This window comes from Artemia sp. Qi Xiang Cuo, chromosome 8, assembly GCF_049724085.1.
Source record: "Artemia sp. Qi Xiang Cuo chromosome 8, ASM4972408v1, whole genome shotgun sequence".
NCBI lineage: Eukaryota > Metazoa > Arthropoda > Branchiopoda > Anostraca > Artemiidae > Artemia > Artemia sp. Qi Xiang Cuo.
The window spans coordinates 77,435,665-77,454,260 of record NC_142801.1 but is presented as its reverse complement, the minus strand read 5'-3'; the positions used below and the strand labels follow the sequence as shown (position 1 = coordinate 77,454,260).

Below are 18,596 nucleotides of genomic sequence, written 5' to 3'. Positions count from 1 at the left end.
TTGTTGGTTTTATAGATTATGAGCAGACATTAGAATTAGTAGATGGAAAAGCTTGGGATCAATTCCCTATCCTCGTATTGACTACAAGATTGATAGATGGTTTGCACGAGGATCTAGCAGAACTGTGATAGATCCTTCCTCCATGGCCTCCATTATCCTCCGGCCTTCATGGCTGGAGGATAATATTCCTCTGACCATGGTAGATGGGAACAGTAGTTAGTTCGGGGTGAAATCAACATTCTAGCAGAGCTATGTTTTATCCCGATTTAAATATATATATATATATATCGTTTTAATGAGCTTAACCCTAAGGAACACAGCAAAGACTAGGGGGAAAATGGTGTAAAATTAGCCGGAAGGTGTAAAATTTGGTGTAAAATTAGGTGTAAAATTTTAACGGAAGGTGAAAATTAGCTACAGATTGATCAGTGTTTGAGTGTTCTAGATAAAAAATGTTAGCAAGTAAAATAATTTTGAGGTTTCGGGAGGTCGGGATGCAAAATCGGTTTGAAAATTGATGTTAAGGACAAACTTCGTTGTATCATAAATTCATAAGTATGAAGAGATGATCTTGGGTACATACCTGGTAGTATTATTAGCAAACATGGTGGATGCAGTGAAGTTTTAAATATTAAAAAGGATTAACTTCTTTGTATTAGGAATTTACGAGATAGAGACGACGTTAGGTATCCCAAAAATTGAGTAAGTGGTTAGTTACACTCACCTGGGTAGTCAAGGCGAAGATTTTTTGTTTTTTTTTTAGTTGGAAAAAGTTTGTAGGTGTCAATTATTGCCCTTGTTTTGCATATTCTAATATTTTATTTATTTGAACATGTTATACATCCATTGCTCACTTAACTCATTTTTGTTATTTTTTTCCTTTAATGCCCTTTTTTATCATTAAATGGTTATTTAAGGGTACTTAAGTTTAAAATATTTGAATTGTACTTAATTAACATTTGAACCACTACTAGTACAAGTTCTTCTCTTCTTACTGAATTCTGCCACTAATTAACTCGTAAATAAGTTTACATAAGAAATTGTTTATTTTGACTATTTTCATATTGCACTTCTACATTGTCATATTAAATTTATCCTACATTGTCTGTCAGTTTGCAAAGAATTATCAGACTTAAAAGATTGGGCACACTATAGACCACACCGGGCGTGTGACCTGAGACCACGCCAAGTGTGTGACCTGAGACCATGCCAGGCAATGCTCTGAGATCATACCACTGAGAATACGGCAGACTAATCTTTGTTTCATTCCCTTTCTGAGAAAGTTGTGGACTAAAAATTGACTTCTTGTTGTTTTTGGATTTTTTTTTTTTTTTGGCTGGGTTATTTTTTGCATTAATCATCGAAAAATATGTCACTTACCAGGCTTTTGATGGAATGTTTTCGTTTTTCTAAATCGTTTTCTATTTTCGAGGCTTCTATAAACTTTGGATAGAGTTCCGATGTGAGAACAGGATCAGGCAACTTTCTAAAAAACTGCTTCAACAAACTAGATATCACATTTGCATCACCCCATCTCACATCCTGAAACAAAGGAAAAATTACAAATAAGAGATAGATACAAAATACCCAAACGCTTGTTGATAGATAAAGCAAGATTTCTCAGCCGGGATAGCATAGTCCTAAGATCTTTCACGCCCAGGGTTGCAGAGGTTCTGTAGGAAAAAAACGAGTTACTATTAATTACAATGAAACAGTTCAAACTACACTGTGTCAGGTGGCTCCTGTTATCAGAAGACGTATTCGACGAGGTATAACGCTCTGAGGATTCCTTGGGAAGGATGACACGTTATTCAGATAATTCATGAAACGTTTCAGGAGGAGTGACGATGGTGGAAGAAAGCTTCAAAGATGAGGCTCATATACAAAAACAAGGTTGATAGATCTTACGTCTGGTTCACTCGAGAGGCATTGCGGAAAGACAGCGTTTTCAGCTTATGCATCAGCCAGCATAGTAGGACCAAATTAGAATAAGTAAGCAATGAATAAGGAAAACTCATTGTGTAGAATTGAAGAAGTTTTTCATATCATTAATCGAAACATAATACATATATATATATATATATATATATATATATATATATATATATATATATATATATATATATATATATATATATATATATATATATATATATATATATATACCCCCTTATAAGAAGGTGATAAAACGGGGTGTGATGAATATCGAGGCATTATCTTTTGTTCTGTAGGAAACGGGTTACTTAACATGATGATACTTCTTACACTGAGAGATGCTGTATGTTAAGAATTAAGAGCAGAAAGGTGTGGTTTATAGAAGAAGAGAAGATACCATAGGCCAAATTTTCACTCTTCGATTACTAATTGAGAAGCGTCTGAATCGTCCTCAGTTAGTCCCCTTTAGTCCCCAGTTATATAGATTATGAACAAACCTATGGGTGGTCGGGATAGAAGGGTGGGTAAGGGGTAAGGTGGCAGCGGGAGGGTAGGTTTAGAGATGGGAGATGAGCATTGATGAGTGATGGAGATTTGATTGATAACGTTTTTATTTAGAAAAGATTTTATTTTGTTTGCCAGATAACGTCATAGCAGTGACAGTTTTTCCTTTTAATAGGGATAATTTGTTATGGATAATTTGAATGCAGAAATCTGGGTTTTCGGAGTATGGTGAAAAAAACTGAGTGGTTACCATGCTCCACCAGGCCCTCTACAATAAGGGTGTTTGACTCCGCATTACGTATTAAGTCTATTTTCGATTTATTGGATTTTTATTTTTATTTTCATCATGGTACAGTTTCAGAAGGGAGATTTAGCGGTAGCTCAGTTCAAGGGATATCCCCTCTGGCCAGTCCGGATTGTTAACGCAACAAACCAGAAAGAGTTTACGCCAAAATGCACTGTTTTTTCTACGGGTCCCACGACTTTAAGACTGTGGTGGAAGCGAATCTTCTTTCATATAGTGGAAATTATGCGAAAGCTTCGAAAAAAAAACCGCTAAGGGCGTTAATCATGCTTTTTGTGAGTATGAATCTACTCCGGATGTTTACTATTAGTTTATGAAATAGGAAACTACGAAAGGCGCGGGTACTGATTTAACTGCTTCGAGCGAATAACCTGCAATCCGAAAGCAACTTACTTTAGCACAAGAAGAAGTTATAAAGCTTAAAATTTGGCCTAGTAAAAGAAATAGAAAAAAAAAGTTCGGGAAATAAGTTGTTTCCGCGACAGGAGTAGCAGGCTCATCGCAACAAGCCGCTCTGAACCCTGAATGGATTGTTTCGGAAATATATGATTTAATCACTCTAGACTACAACATAAAGTTTGAGAAAACAGAAAAACTGTTTTCATCTCTGGATAGCCAGATTCAGTCATTAGAGCTCCAGGTGGCTACTATTGAGGAAAAGCTGGATGATTACGAACAGGAGCGTTTACTTGATTCTTTAGTTTTTTTCGGAGTGAAGCAGGACCCCGGAAATGACCTGGGTACTACTGTTCTTGCTATAGCGAAGAGAATGGGTGTAAATGTCCAGCAAGAACAGTTGTTGTCTGTGAACCATTTTAGACTTTTGAACGCTGCCTGGAAAATCCAGACACCTACGGCTGTTGCACCAGTTATTGTTAAATTTGCAACTAAAGATATGGCGTATACTGTTTTCAGAGCGAAATCAAAGCTGGCGAAATCGGACGTATTTGTCACGGTATATCCAACAAAAATGAAAATAGCGATATTTGAAGGCGCGAAAGACAGATATGGTGTAAGAAACGTGTGGTCTGATCTTGGCCGTGTTTACAAACGTGAGCAGGGTGATAGCCAGCGAACACGAATCCGCTCACTTGTTGACACTCTTTAGCGTCTTAGTAAAAGTTGATTATTTATGTTTTATTGTTTGTTTGTTGTTTTATTGTTTTTTCTTTTGTTCTATTTCTCCATTGAAAAGATTTATGCGTAATTCGCTCCGTATTGAATATCATTTAGAGGCTCAAATTGGAAGTGAGGATTTGCCAATTATTAGTTCAAAGCCTCTTTGTGAGAGTTCTTACATATTGCCGTCGCAAGCTAGTTCAGACATGTTGCAGTGTCTTTACACGTGGAATTGCCACCTCACTACAGGATATTTAGATGTTCTGCAGATGATTAAGATATCTTCTTCAAAATTTGATATAATGGGTATTTGTGAAACTTTTTTGAGTTCTGACCAATCTCTCTCGGCTTTTTCTTTTCCAGGATATGATTTTGAGGTTTGGAACCGATCAACTATGAACCGAGGAGGCCTGGGATTTTTGATAAAAAAAAAAAATATGAAGTATATGGTGAGGGAGGATTTGGGTGTATGGACAGAAGGTAAGATTGAAAATTTTTGTTTGGAATTTGAATTTGAAAAAAAAGTTTTAATTAGTGTGGTGTATAAGCCGCTCAATGCTTGCCTGGATGAGTTTGTAGCAGGTTTTGATGAGTTGATGAGGTTGATTTCGTCTGCAAGAATGGATTTTTTTTTTTGTATGGGCGATTTTAATTATAACCTTTTATAGGTTTCAGGTGAAAATTTTGATTTTTTTTTAATTATATGGCTTCAAGTGACCTTTACCCTTTAACTTGTATACCTACCCGAATCTCAACTCATTCATGGATTAAGGAGGCAATAACAGACAAGATAAAAACGGAACTTGTTATATGAGCAATCTCTTAATTTAGAATGACGCAGACTTTGCAGAATTCAAACGAGTGAGAAATAAGGTGAACAGTATGAGAAGGAAAGCAAAGAAGAAGTATTTTAAAGAAAAGTTTTCTGATAGTAAGGGAGATACCAAAGCCACATGGCAGGTTATTAATGAGTCTATGTGAAATTGGAAAAGTAGTTAGTCGCCTTGCATTGATATAAATGGAAGATATGTGAGTGATAAGAATGTAGTCACGAATTATTTTGGACAGGAAAAATTTTCTTAGCGAGGAATTCGTGGACTCTCGTGAAGATACTGTCGAATTCCAGTTTGAAAAGTGCACAAGTGATGAAGTGATTAAAATAGTGAAAATATAAAATCGAATTCTGCTGGGATAGATTGGGTGAATCTGAGAACTTTTAAAGCTATTTTAATATATATATACAACCATGTATTCTCCATGTTTTCATCTTATCTATAGAAACGGGCACCTTTCCAGAAGCGTTGAAGCAAGCTAAAGTTATTCCGCTTTACAAAGGGGGTGCCAGGTCAGATGCCGGAAACTGAAGACCAATATCGATACTGCCTTTATTGTCAAAAATTTTGGAAGAGGTGGTTCATCGCCGTCTATATGACCATCTCATAAAACTCAGAAGAGCCTGTCAAACTAAAGGTGAAAGGAAGAACAAATGTAAACTTTCTTGCGAAAATCATAAACCAACTTACCCTGATTTTACCTCGGAGAAGTACATGCTTCAGATATTGCCGCATAACGTCACATGATTGTTATAATATTAGTGATTAGCTAAAATTTATCGACATTACCAATTATATTGGTAGGAGATAGAATGGATGGGGATGGAAGAAAATTATTTTTGTTGTCCATCAGGCTGTAAAAGCGATGATTAAAAGTGAAAATTAAGTGAAAATTTTCACTTAAAACACAACTCCCCATTTTGATTTCGTTAATAGTTATTTTAGAAGTTTAGGGAGAAAAAAATCGAGGAGACATACTCCATAAATTGAACTTAATAAGAAAGAACTTTATTCGGAAGTGATTGATTTTCTTTACTTGATGTTCTTTTTTGTAACCAAGCCTTTCCTTCTACTGATTTAGAATAAACATTTACATAAATGCAAAAATTTTTGCTTAGATCCTTAAATCGACGAAGATAGTCGGTAGTTTCACAATAAATATAAGCATTGCCATATTTTTCTTTTTCTTTTTATGTTTCCTTTTAAAACTTTAATTTATTCTCCTGCAAGCTGGTCGATTATAAATCAGGAATGTAAACGTGCAAAACCAAGAAACGTCAAATATATATTTCAGACGATCCCTGTCCCCTCCCACAGTGGGCCAAAGCAATAACCGAGCAGTATAATAAGATAATATAAACGAACAAACATAAAATATAGTTGGATCTGCTAAACTAATTTGGAAAACTTTATTTAGCTCTATACATTAATAGATATTTGTTACCTATAAAATTGCAGCAAAAGCTGCCAATCCGCAATGTAAAAACAGTTTGTAGTAACGAACTGTAAGTAAGGAGCAACCCGGCTCAATAATAACCGAAACTCCCAAAAAAAACAGATCCTCCACAGTCCCCGGGGGAAGGGCTGCAAGTTGTAAACTTTGTCCATTGTTTACATATAGTATTGGTTCTTTTGAAGCATACAGACGTTTACAGGCGGGACTTTTTCTGGTGTGTGTGTGTGGGGGGGGGGGGGGAGAAAGTTACATGGGAAGGTATTTCCATGGAGGAATTTTTCATCGGGGAAGGGAAAAACTATCAGAGATAAAATAAAAGTTTTTCAACTGAAAGTAAGGAGCAACATTAAAACTTAAAACGAACAGAAACGATTCCGTGTATGAAAGGGGTTGTCCCCTCCTCAACGGCCCATTCTTTACCCTAAAGTTTTTTATGGTTTTAAAAAGTAGAGTTGTGAGAAAGAGTCAAACTTTAGCGTAAAGAGCGGGGCGTTGAGGAGGGGACAGTTCCTTTCATATGGGAATATACGTTACGTAACTAAATAATAACGAACGGAATAATTTCTGTTCGTTTCAATTTTCAATGTCGCTCCTTACTTTCAGTTGAAAAAAAAAACTTGTTTTTTTATTCAATACATACAAAGATTTCGATTGACGCGAAAATATAATGTTACATCAAATGTATTACGTGGTGAGAAACTAACCTGAAAATTTACATTCTCGAATCCCTGATTAATCGAATTGGTAAGCGCGTTCACAGCTCCATTATTACCAGGTACTCGGTAGATACCAACGACATCTAAGCCTCTAGCTTCCACAAGACGGACACACAAGTCTACGAGCAGTGGGACGCCTCTATTGTCACAAGACTAGAAACAAAAGAGAAAACTGTTTAGCTTGTTTTGCTATTTCAACACGCAAAAGGTAGATTTTAAAGTATTAGGGTGGTTTAATTTTTTAATTGGTTTCAATGGTTTTCCACTTAGATTGGATTATTGAACCGTTTTATAGTTCTGTTCCCCTTTTTATTAGTTCCCTTCCTAAAAATAAATAAAAAAGAAGAGTGTGGATCTATGCTATTCAGTCTGCAAAACTTGACCCTATTTTACCTTTTCTGGCCTTCATTTCCCCCCCCCCCGCTATTCTATAGACTAACTGGAAATAACATCTTAATGTTCAATTTTTTTAACTAAACATAAATTTAGAACCCCCAAAAAAATCTGAAGGATGCTCTCTATACCCAGAAAAACACATTGGGAAAGATGCACTTTCGCAATGCAAACCTGTTACAAATTATACGAAATATACAATCCAAACACCCCTCTCCCATGATTACTTATTAATTTTTTGGGGGATTTATACCCTTAATTAACTATTGGAATGTTATGTATGCAAGGAGAAAGTTAAAAGTCAAGATTCAGAAAGTTTTTAAGAATAGAGAGCCAAGTCTACGAACCAAGATTAGAATATTAGAAGCTACAGTAATCACGCATGGTTCTGAAACATGGGCGTCCCAAAAGACGAAAGAAGATATGTTAGATGTTTCCAGAGGAATTGTATATGCATGCTTATGGGTAACCATCTGACTCACCCTATTTCGAACAGTAAACTGCACGAAAAATGTGGAAAGATGCATTGGGATAAATGCACTTTGTTATCAAAAAACCACCCAAGACATATTTCTGCAATTTTACACTGTGTTCTTTTTTTCTTTTTTAAAAAACTACAGACGTATTTATATGTATAAAATCAAGTGGCTGTCTTTCTGCCTTTCTTTTCATTAGCTCAACTTGCAGCTAAGCTGTTTAAGACACCTGAAATTTATCGACAATTATTTTGAAGCCATAAGACAGAACATGAACGATTCAAAAACATGAACTAAAAAGCAAAAAGAAACAAAATAACTCAATACGTGACGTCTTAGTAAGAGGCGTGCAAGTGATGAGGGCTTAAACAGCACTGAGTGAAGCAATATCGCAGGCTACAGCCCATTCGAAAGCTGTAAAGGTCCAAGCTGTCAATTGTAGCAGGCAGAGGTAGGAAATGCGCGGCTACATTTGCAAGGGCTCAAGACTCGAGCCCATCATTGGCGAAAGCGGAATGCCAGAGGGACGAGTTGGCCCTTTAGCTTGTCTTTTGTCAAATTATTTTAATTTATGTGCACAGGGCTGAAGACTCAAAGTGGATAAAGTCTATTTTTTAGATTTTTCTTCCGTAGCATAAAATAGCCTAACTATTTTTCGTTATATCATAGATCAAGCCTTAATTCATACATTGGCCAAGACGTTTTAGCAAAATTCAATGTCGATTTTAATTTCAAAAAAATCAAAGATATAAAAATACACTTAACACAATACCTTGAGGACTGATGCACGTTTGGGTAAACGTAGGAAATCAGTAGGTAATTTCCCAGGTTTTGATGAGGAGATCTAATTATGTCAAATTAAGATGATTGCTTAAACCTAAAAAGGGTACTCAAAGGGTACCTGGATTGTGAAATATTTTATTTTTGGGAATTTGTTTGAGGATTATTGTAGCTACCTAACAACTCAAGGCCCAGCGAGAGTAGAGCGTGTTGAAATTTGATGTATTAAAAAAAATAATGGTGTTATATTTTTTTTATTTTTTTTATTTACATATATATATATAGTAAAAAGTGTTTTAAAGTGTTATAAGAAAAGTGAATGTATCTTAAATTACAAAAACGTATATGCATTGAAAATTTGTATTTTGGTGTCATATGTTATATGCCTAATGAAGGGGAGGAGACCCTTGCCGCCGTGGGTAGCTAGAATGAGAATTTTGAAATTGTTGTATGGTAAATTAATGAATGGAGAATCGTATGAATGAAAAAAAAAGATTTTAGGAAAAAGGTAGATAAAATGTACTAGGAGAGAAAAAATTATGTATGTGAGGAATTATAAAAGTGGAAAGGTATGGAACGTCGAGTAAGAGGTAAGATAGATAGGTAGTAGAGTGAAGGAATAATAGAGACATAGGGACAAATTAGATTACAAATAAGCAAGGAGTTTTAGATAAAACAAAAGAAGAAAGAAACAGGATTGATTTTTTTTTTCTTTCAGGAGTACGAAAAGGAAACAATAACCGGTTTGATTCTATCCATTACGTGAACTATTACCGACCTATTATTAAGAAATAAAAAAAGAAAAAGAAGCGTAGAAAAGATAGCTCGGGATAACAAAAATAAAAGACGAAGAATTTGAAATATCCATTGGAAAATGATTTTGTATTTTTTCAATACTATAGTCTCTTTTTGATAAAAATAATAATAATAATAAAAAAGTACTCAAGAAACTAAAGCCTTCTGTCGTCAGCATTTTGATAATGCCATCTACCCAACCACTTGAACAACAACTTATTTTGTAGGTACCGTTCGGGTCGTTTCAAAATTATACGTGGCTCTTCTATTCAGGAAAAGGCCAATTTAGTCCATGATACAGAGAAATTAGATTACATTAAATTAGTCAGTTTCTAATAAAAATGCATTATTTTTTCGATATCTTTGGGTCGTTTCTTAGTAAGATATGGCTTTTCTACTCAATCCTAACCGTAAAGCGCTGTCAATCGGAGTAAGCTTGAATTCATGACTTCTCAAAATGCTCAAAACTGTGCATACAAAGCAAGTACAAAAAAATTTTTTAAGAGGGGGGGGGGCTAGCCCTTCCAAAATTTGGACCACTTCCAGGGAAGTAAAAAAATAGGAGAAATATAAAGCATCATAGGGAAAACTACCTAATTTTGAGATTTCACAAAAAGAGGGGGAAGGAAGGGAGGTGTAGAGGTCTGAGGGATAGGCTGTCCCCTTTTAGATGACAGTAAAAGTCTTTAAGAAAACGTATCTTACCATTGGGCAAAGTTCCAGGGGCGTGTCGAAAGATTTTCCTTCCCTACTGGAAGAAGATGGTGAGTGGGAGTCATTAGCATACCGAGAAGACGGTCCGATTCCTTGACTTCGAAATCGTCGACTGATTTCTTTGGTAACTTTGTTCTTCCAATTCCGAGGTTTGGTATTTACTGGTGACATTGACGGGTCTCCTAAAAACAATGGAATATTTTTCATTCCGTAGGTGATTTAATTATGAACATCAATCAATACGAAATACATAAGAGACAATAATCCCTATAACGCAATATCTACACCGCTAGTTCAAAAGCCTAAATGTGACAATTTTACTTCAAATTGATATCTATAATTACCTTGAATTTGACCTGATCGATCGAGTACTCACATCTCACATCAGATATCTGTGAGCATCCTTGCTTGATGAGGTGTGTCTTTCCAAAAACAAACAAACAACACAAGTATTTGTCCAATAAGAGAGCCATACTTACTCCCACCATTTACCCTTGCCCATTTAAACATTTTTGCCTCTCAATTACTCGGACTATCTGTCTTGGCTTTTTTCTACAATTAGCCATTTCTTGATGCCTACTGCAAAATGCATGATTTTCAATTCAAAAGCAATGAATTGAAAGTCAAGTATTTTGCAGTAGGTGCAGTAGGCAGGCAGTAGGTTGCCTGCCTAGAGTCTCAGGCAGGTTGACCAAGAATTTAAAATTGAAGTAGGACCATTAGATTGCCTGGAATGAGAGGCAACAGTTTTGAGAGGCAAAAATGTTTAAATGGTACGGGTAAATGGTGGAAGTAAGTATGACTTTTATTGGACGTTCAAAAGCAAATTACGCCGAGTAAAAACTTCACAAACGGTGGTCGTGTTACTTACGAGATAAAATCCGAGTCATACATTGATTTACAAGCTATATGATTGGAGAGCCAGAAGATAGCCATTGGTCCAATGATAATTAGGTGTCTCTAATTTTTCCAAAATGGATTATATTCGTAATTCTCTTCTGGATAAATAGCTAGAAATATGTCCTTTTGGTATCAAAATGGTTCACATCATATGGCAATGACATCTGTCATACTGAGAGGATATACCAACCATCATGTCCGTCATAGCTAAGATGTTTATGACGCAAAATGCAAATAGAACCGATAGCTAATAATTAGCACACAAAAAAAGAAATATTAAACGGCTTTTCTTCTCTCCTTTCAAATTTAGGCGAAAACTTTTTAAATTGCCACCCACACTCTTGTCTGTAACCTAGGAAAGTAAACTAGAAAACTAATTCTTTCAATCACCAAAGTAAGAATATTACGGAGCTTAACATGAGTCGTTTAAAATCAAACCAAAGAAGTGGCACCCTTGTAAAATATTAAATTTAAAAAAAAACATGTTTTTTTTAAACTGAAATTAAGAAGCGACATTAAAACTTAGAACGAACAGAAATTATTCCGTATATGAAAGGGGCTGTCCCCTCCTCAACCGCCTCGCTCTTTACGCTTAAGTTTTTTATTAATTTGAAAAATCAAGTAGTGAGACAGAGTCAAACTTAACCGAAAAGAGCGAGGCGTTGAAGAGGGGACAGCCCCTTTCATAAACGGAATAATTTCTGTTCGTTTTAAGTTTTAATGTCGCTCCTTAATTTCAATTAAAAAACTTGTTTGTTTTTTTAATTTTTGAGCGTTTTTGAATTAATACAGCTTTGAAATTTGGCTTGGTAATTTTACGATATTTGCATATTAATTTTACTTTTTTTGGCTAAATAGTTTTCTCGAAATTTTACTCTGACGTAACTTACGAATTAACTTACGTAACGAACTTCTATATTAGTATATTTTTGTTACGTATATTTGGGAGTTCGCCCCCTAGTCAGTATCTCGCTTTTTACACTAAAGTTCAAATTTTGTTACAATTCTTTAAGAATGACCCCTTAATAACAAAGGCCGTTAATTAGAATAAATAGCTCTGATGAAAGTACAAACAAAACTTTAGCGTAAAGACCAAGGTAATGACTTGGGGGCGAACCCAATCATATACGTAATAATTTCTGTTCGTTTTAAGTTTTGATGTTGCTCCTTACTTTCAGTTGAAAAAAATAGTTTTTTTATTTGTTTTTTTCATTTAATTTCTGATTGTTTTTTTAAATAATGCTGGGAAATCCGGCGTCCCTTTCATAGCAATATCCCTTCCCCCATGAAAACTTCCTCCATGAAAATATCCTCCCACGTAACCCCCCCCCCCAACTACCTGAAAAATCCCCCCTGAAAACTTCTGTATACTTCCCAGTAACCAATACTATAAGTAGACTTAGGGAAAGTTCGTGACTTGCAAACCTTCCCTCGGGGACTGTGAGGGTTTTGTGTTATCCTCATAGACATAGTTATTATATTTTTCGACCATGCTGAACAAAATTGCTATCTTAAAATTTTGATCGGGTGACTTTGGGAAAAAAATTAGTGTGGGAGGAGACCTGGTTGCCCTCCACTTTTTGGTCACTTAAAAAGGGCACTAGAACTTTTAATTTCGGTTCGAATGAGCCCTCTCCCGATATTATAGGACCACAGGGTCGATACGATAACCCCTGGGTAAAACAAACAAAAAACCAACAAATAAACACGCATCCGTGATCTTTCTTCTGGCCAAAAATACAAAATTCCATATTTTTGCAGATAGGAGCTTGAAACATTTATATTAGAGTGCTCTGATACGCTAAATCTGATGGTGTGATTTTCATTAAAGTTCTAGGACTTTTAGGGGGTGTTTCCCCCTTTTTTCGAAAATAAGGCAAATTTTCTCAGCCGCGCACCTTTTGATGGGTAAAACTAAACTTGATGAAACTTATATATTCGAAATCAGCCATTTTCAATTCCGTTTTTTAGAGTTTCGGTTACTATTGAGCCGGATCACTCCTTACTTATAGTTTGTTACCACGAACTGTTTGACTTAGCATTATGGCGGAAAGGGAAAAGAAATTGAATTATTGATGCATTCCGTGACACAGAGAATGAAGCTCCTCTGTTACCTTTGGGACGTGGGGAACAGCTTAATAGAATTGTGAAGGTTATGAAAAATAGATTCAGTAAGAATAGATATTATAAGCCGAACAAAACCATGCAACACAGTGTTCAAAAATTTATATCACAATATAGTAACGTAAGTCTACCCCCCCCCCTCCTGGCGGAAACAACAACAACAAAAACAAAACAAAAAAACGAAATTGTATTACTCTCCTTTACTATCAATTTCATGCATACAATTTTTTTTAACCATTATAATCCTAACAAGGTCATACACCACATTATTCTATAATACACATACAAAAAAATAATCACCTCACCACCACCACCCCCCCCCCCAAAAAAAAAATAATATGACTCTTTTCTTTATCACTTCTTTAGCATATTTACAAACCTGGATAATTGTCCTTTTGCAGTCGTCTGCAGGATCCCCGAGAACTCAAGGGTATCACCTTCAAAAAAATTAAGGTGATATATTAAGGGTTTACTGGGAAATACAGGTAAATAATTTTTTCCGTCTTTCAAGCAGGTAAGGCACGCAGTTTCAAAAGCGAGGGGATAGCACTTTTGGTAAATAATTTAGGGTTTATAAATGGTAATTGTGGCAAATGAAATAGTTAAATAATAGTAAATAAATGGGAAATAATTATCCACCAACTTTTGGTAAATGATGGTTTCACCTACAGGGGTAAAACCTTGGCTCAGATATTAGGTTGTCCATATAATAGGTTGTCAATATATGTAGTATATAGCCAAAGTATATCGGCAATATTGTAAAGGGCTCTAGGAACAGATTAAATCCATACAATTTAGCTTCAAATCTTACAACAATTAGACATTTTCGTAACTCAAATGAACTTATTTACTTCGTTTTTCGCAATGGTTCTACACAGTTTATTGATCTATACTCCAAGGCCGCATCCAGAGGGGGGGGGGAGGGGTGGGGGTACCCGGTTTGACCCCCCCCCAAATTTTTGACCGAGTCGAAAATTAATAAAACCTAGGTAAAAATCAGTAAAATTAGCCGAAAACTGAGTCAAAAATTAGTAACCCCCCCCCCCCGAAAAAGTTAAAATTAGTAAAACTCCCCCCGAAAAAAAAATCCTGGATCCACCCTTGCTATACTCATTAAATAATTTTATGAAGCTACTCGATATAGTTTCAATTCATGCTAATTCTTCTTCTTCTTTATGACGGGATGTCATGCATTTGCTGCTGACGATATGGAAATTTTATTTTTTTTAGTATAGAATTATTTGCAACAAGATAGAGCTGAACAATACCTAGTATAAAGGGGAAAGTGGCATATTAAAATGTACTTTTTTCCATTTAACCCTCTCCCCTCACAAAATAAAACAAAATACCCAGTACCCCCCCCCCACCCCCCGCCTCTCCACCAAAAATTGAGCATTTTTACCAGTGTTTGAAGATTTCAGAATCAAGCCCAAAATATTTGTAATCATCAAATTGTTAAGACCATTGACTTCTTTCATTTATAATGGACAAAAACTATGTTTCTCAGAGTTGAAGACCCTCCCCCGTCCACCAAAAAAGTTGAAACCGCCCCCAGCTACGCATCTAGCTTTTAAAAATTCTTTTTCCAAATCAGTGACATGCAAGTGCTTGACTGAGTATTGCTGTATATATCCACACAAATCCACAAACTTTTTGGTTCAGAATCATAACACAGTATCGTAAAGAAAGATTTAAGGGAAATGGGAACTTTTTGATGGGGTGCAAAGAGTGAGGCTTTGAATGGATTAGGATGGGGGAGGAGCGGGCGTAACTGTGTTGGCCTCAGGCGGCTTCGTGCTGCAGTGACGTCTCTGAAACGGCGTGTGCCATGTGATCTACTTGGTTATTTCTGAAATATGGTGGTTGCAAATTTTAGATATAAATTAGTAAAGAGTGTGTATATTATTATTATCATTTTATTTATAACCCACTTACAATGGAAAAAATAGTGGAACAATATAGAAAAGAAAGAAAGAAAACATTCACTACAAAAATGTGTCACTACAAAAATCACAAATAAATAACTAAACGAAAATATCAAACAGCACTAAACAACCGGATGAGGCGATGATGAGGGCCCAGCCTTAAGCACGCATCAGAAGTAATTACATGTTGATGATGGTGCAGAATACGCATAATATCAGTAGCACAAAACCGAGCGATTATTTTTCTATTACAATAAGAACGTGCTAAATAAAGAAGAAACTTGCAATACCAGAAAAAATAAATGCCGATTAGATTCAGATCGCTTTCTCGAAACAGAGGATGAAGTCCAGACACAAAAAGTACAGCATGATCACAAAAAGTCGAGTAAAATTTAGCGAGACCGCGCCTATTATGACGACCACGATTAGCAACTATATTAGTATAACCAATTTTTAATTTGTCTTTAATATCAGATACAGTTTTTTGCCACAGAGCTGAAACAGAATCATATACCGAAATCCCAAGCCACCCGAGACTAGAAACACGGGGAATAACAAAAAGATGGCAGTTCAAATAACCCGTACCAAACCTAACATTAAACAACATATATTCATATTTGGCAATATTTAAGGATAAACCATTTTTTTTCAAGAGAAGGACTGACCTTATTAACACTCTGTGCTAACCCAACTTTCGACCGACTAATAAGTAGCAGAACATCGGCGTATCCAAGGTAAGACACGTACGAAAACCCGGTAATACAGGTAGAGGGTATCTTCGAAAGAACCCTAGATAAACAAGCACTGAAAATATATGGAGAAAGCACCCATCTCTGTCTAACCCCACGGCGAAGAGGTGTATTCCCGAAAATATGACCATTTGATTTCAATCTTACAAAAGAATTAAGATACCAAAATTTTAAAACTAAAAAAATAGAAGAGTTAGTCCCTAGCTCATATAAACAGTAAAGGACCAGTGAATGAACAACACTGTCGAACGCTTTGGACAGATCAAGTGCACATATATGTAGAACTTGTCCCTTAACGCTAGCATCTCTTAAAAGAACTGAAAGGGCTCGATGCGCATGCGGGCAGCCAATTAGTTTTCTAAACCCAAACTGATTTGCATCATAGTTAACTAAGTCAAAAACGTGAGATAATAAAATATACTCAAATAACGTGTTAATATTACATGCGACAGTTATAGGCCTATACGAATGACACTTATTTAGATCTTTACCTCGCTTCAAAACCGAAGTAACCGTGCCGTCAAGGGAACTATCAGGAACAACGGAGTTACAAAGACACATTTGAAATAAAAGCTGTAAATGAGATAGCGACTTTTTTGAATGCGGATTCAAATGAAAAGCGAAATACCATCTATATCAGAGGACTGCGATTTCAGTCGCTTAGTCGACGCCATAATGGCGTCAACAGAAACGGAAATGACATTTTTTTTTGACACTTTAGGGCGTAAACAACGAGACAAGAGAATCAAAAACCGAACATGAACAGCGTAATTTACTACGGAAAATAAACCCGAATAATTCTGAATCCGGGAACGTTGCAGCATATTGTCAACATGTGAACCATCAAGTCTCCAAGAATTAACAACACGCTTCCATTCACTGGAACTAGATACGGAACCGGAAATTGGGCACCAGATTCCCGAACAGATCATATTCGCGAACTGTTCGATCCTTTCCAAAAACTAACACACAAGTACTTGTCCAATAAAAGAGTCATACTTACACCCAACATTTACCCGTCCAATTTAAACATTTTTGCCTCTCAATTACTCAGACTTATCTGTATTTGTCTTGACATGGCTTTAAACGATTGTTTGCCTGTTATTCCAAGCAAATTAATGCTCCTGTGTCAATTCTAAATTCTTGGTCAACCTTCCTAAGACCATAGGCGGTCGTGCCTTGTTTGCAAGGATCAAGTATTTTGCAGTAGGCATCAAGACATGGCTAGTTGTAGGAATAAAAGCCAAGACAGATAGTCCGAGTAATTAAGAGGCAAAAATGTTTAAATGGCACGGGTAAATGGTGGGAGTAAGTATGTCTCTCTATTTGGACAAGTACTTGTGTGTTAGATTTTGGAAAGGCACGCCTGCCTAGAGTCTCAAACAGGTTGACCAAAAATTTAAAATTGACATAGGAACATTATATTGCCTGGAATGAGATGCAAACAAGGCACGCTCGCCTATGGTCTTAGGAAGGTTGACCAAGAATTTAGAATTGATACAGGAGCATTTATTTGCTTGGAATAACAGGCAAACAATCGTTTAAAGCCATCTTCATCTTCCAATTTTAGTTTTCCGTTTTATATCAAAAACATTACCACTAGACGGACGCCCGCAGACAATCCAAATTCGGAGCCACAATTTTGCTTGATTTTTAATTTTCTTTAACCCGGGGTCAATATTCCACATAGGTTTACGAGTATGGCAACGAACCATATGATTTCTTTAAATGGAAGACACCTAGTAATTTCAGGAAAACTTTAGTAGTTTCATCCACCTTTTAGGGCTATAATGAAAGACAGGTTGAGAATGGTATGACATGTTCTGCGAATGAAGAATGCAAAATTGCCAAACGAATGAAGTTCGCTTTTTTTTGCCATCTTATTTGCCAACCCTCTGTGGCGAAACAAAAAGCAGCCCCTCCAAGAATGAGGTGAGAAGAGGACATAGCGGAGGATTTAAAAGAAATTTAAGCTTTATAAGCGGGGTAAAAACTCAACTCTAAAAAAGACTGAGATGAAGGAGGAGTGTGTGTAGCTGTGTTGACCTCAGGCGGCTTGGTGCTTCACTGGGTTTATAACTGTAGCAGTAGCATTCAAATATCAGTAAACCATTTATACCTAAGGATTTAAAATTACTTCCTGGGTTACATTCAGTAGTATGCCGGATTCTTTAAGCCAGCGAAATCAAACATATAAGGCTTAAATAATCCATGTAGTAATCCCTTTAAAATCAGATTGTCAACCACTGAGGGTTACCGCCAAAGTCTAGAACAGCCTCCCTAATCTAGTTGGTCGATCCTCCAATACATTACTAGTAGAGCCATCTATAAACATTTTTATAACTCAAAGGAATAGATGGCCTATAAAAATTGATATAAAACCTAACTTTCAAAAGAGAAAATAAAAGAAAAATACCTGATGCACTGCTAGATTTCCTTGTTTTCGAAACTGGAGAATGACCTGTCGGGCTTCGATTCCGGTAAAATGGCTCTAATTTCTTTTTCTTGTTTCCCTCCATTGCAGCTTTAAAGAGGGCAGCACTGGCGGAAAACTCCTTCGAAAGAAAATATACTAGAAATCGATACTTAGCATATTTGTTCTACTTTTTATTTTTTTTTTTTTTTTTTTTTTTGAAATAATATGAAGTTATTCATAAAAGTAATTTATAATAGAAGGAGTTACAAACCTTGATAAAAAAAAGGTTTTGTTCATATAAGCTGACTATTTTTCTTTCTTTTCTTTTTATTGAAAAAAGGCCCCAAAAGTTTACTCAAAAAGCTATCTGATTATTCCTCACCACTGTCTTCATAAAATATACAACTGCTGTTAAACAAGCTGTGTCACTTAAAAATATACAAGGTTATTTATAATA

General features: G+C 35.9%; 1 protein-coding gene across 7 annotated transcripts in view; it reads right to left on the bottom strand.

Moving 5' to 3' along the window:
* LOC148949809 (rho GTPase-activating protein 21-like) overlaps positions 1-18,596 on the bottom strand; it is a 280,475-nt gene that overhangs the window by 54,251 nt on the left and 207,628 nt on the right. For all 7 annotated transcript variants that reach the window (XM_089093760.1, XM_089093758.1, XM_089093761.1 and 4 more), the window contains 4 exons: positions 18,140-18,278; positions 10,017-10,207; positions 6,856-7,020; positions 1,381-1,542 (listed from right to left, as the gene is read on the bottom strand). In XM_089093760.1, the coding sequence (XP_088949886.1) occupies positions 1,381-1,542; positions 6,856-7,020; positions 10,017-10,207; positions 18,140-18,278 (657 nt within the window). The remainder of the gene's footprint in view (positions 1-1,380; positions 1,543-6,855; positions 7,021-10,016; positions 10,208-18,139; positions 18,279-18,596) is intronic.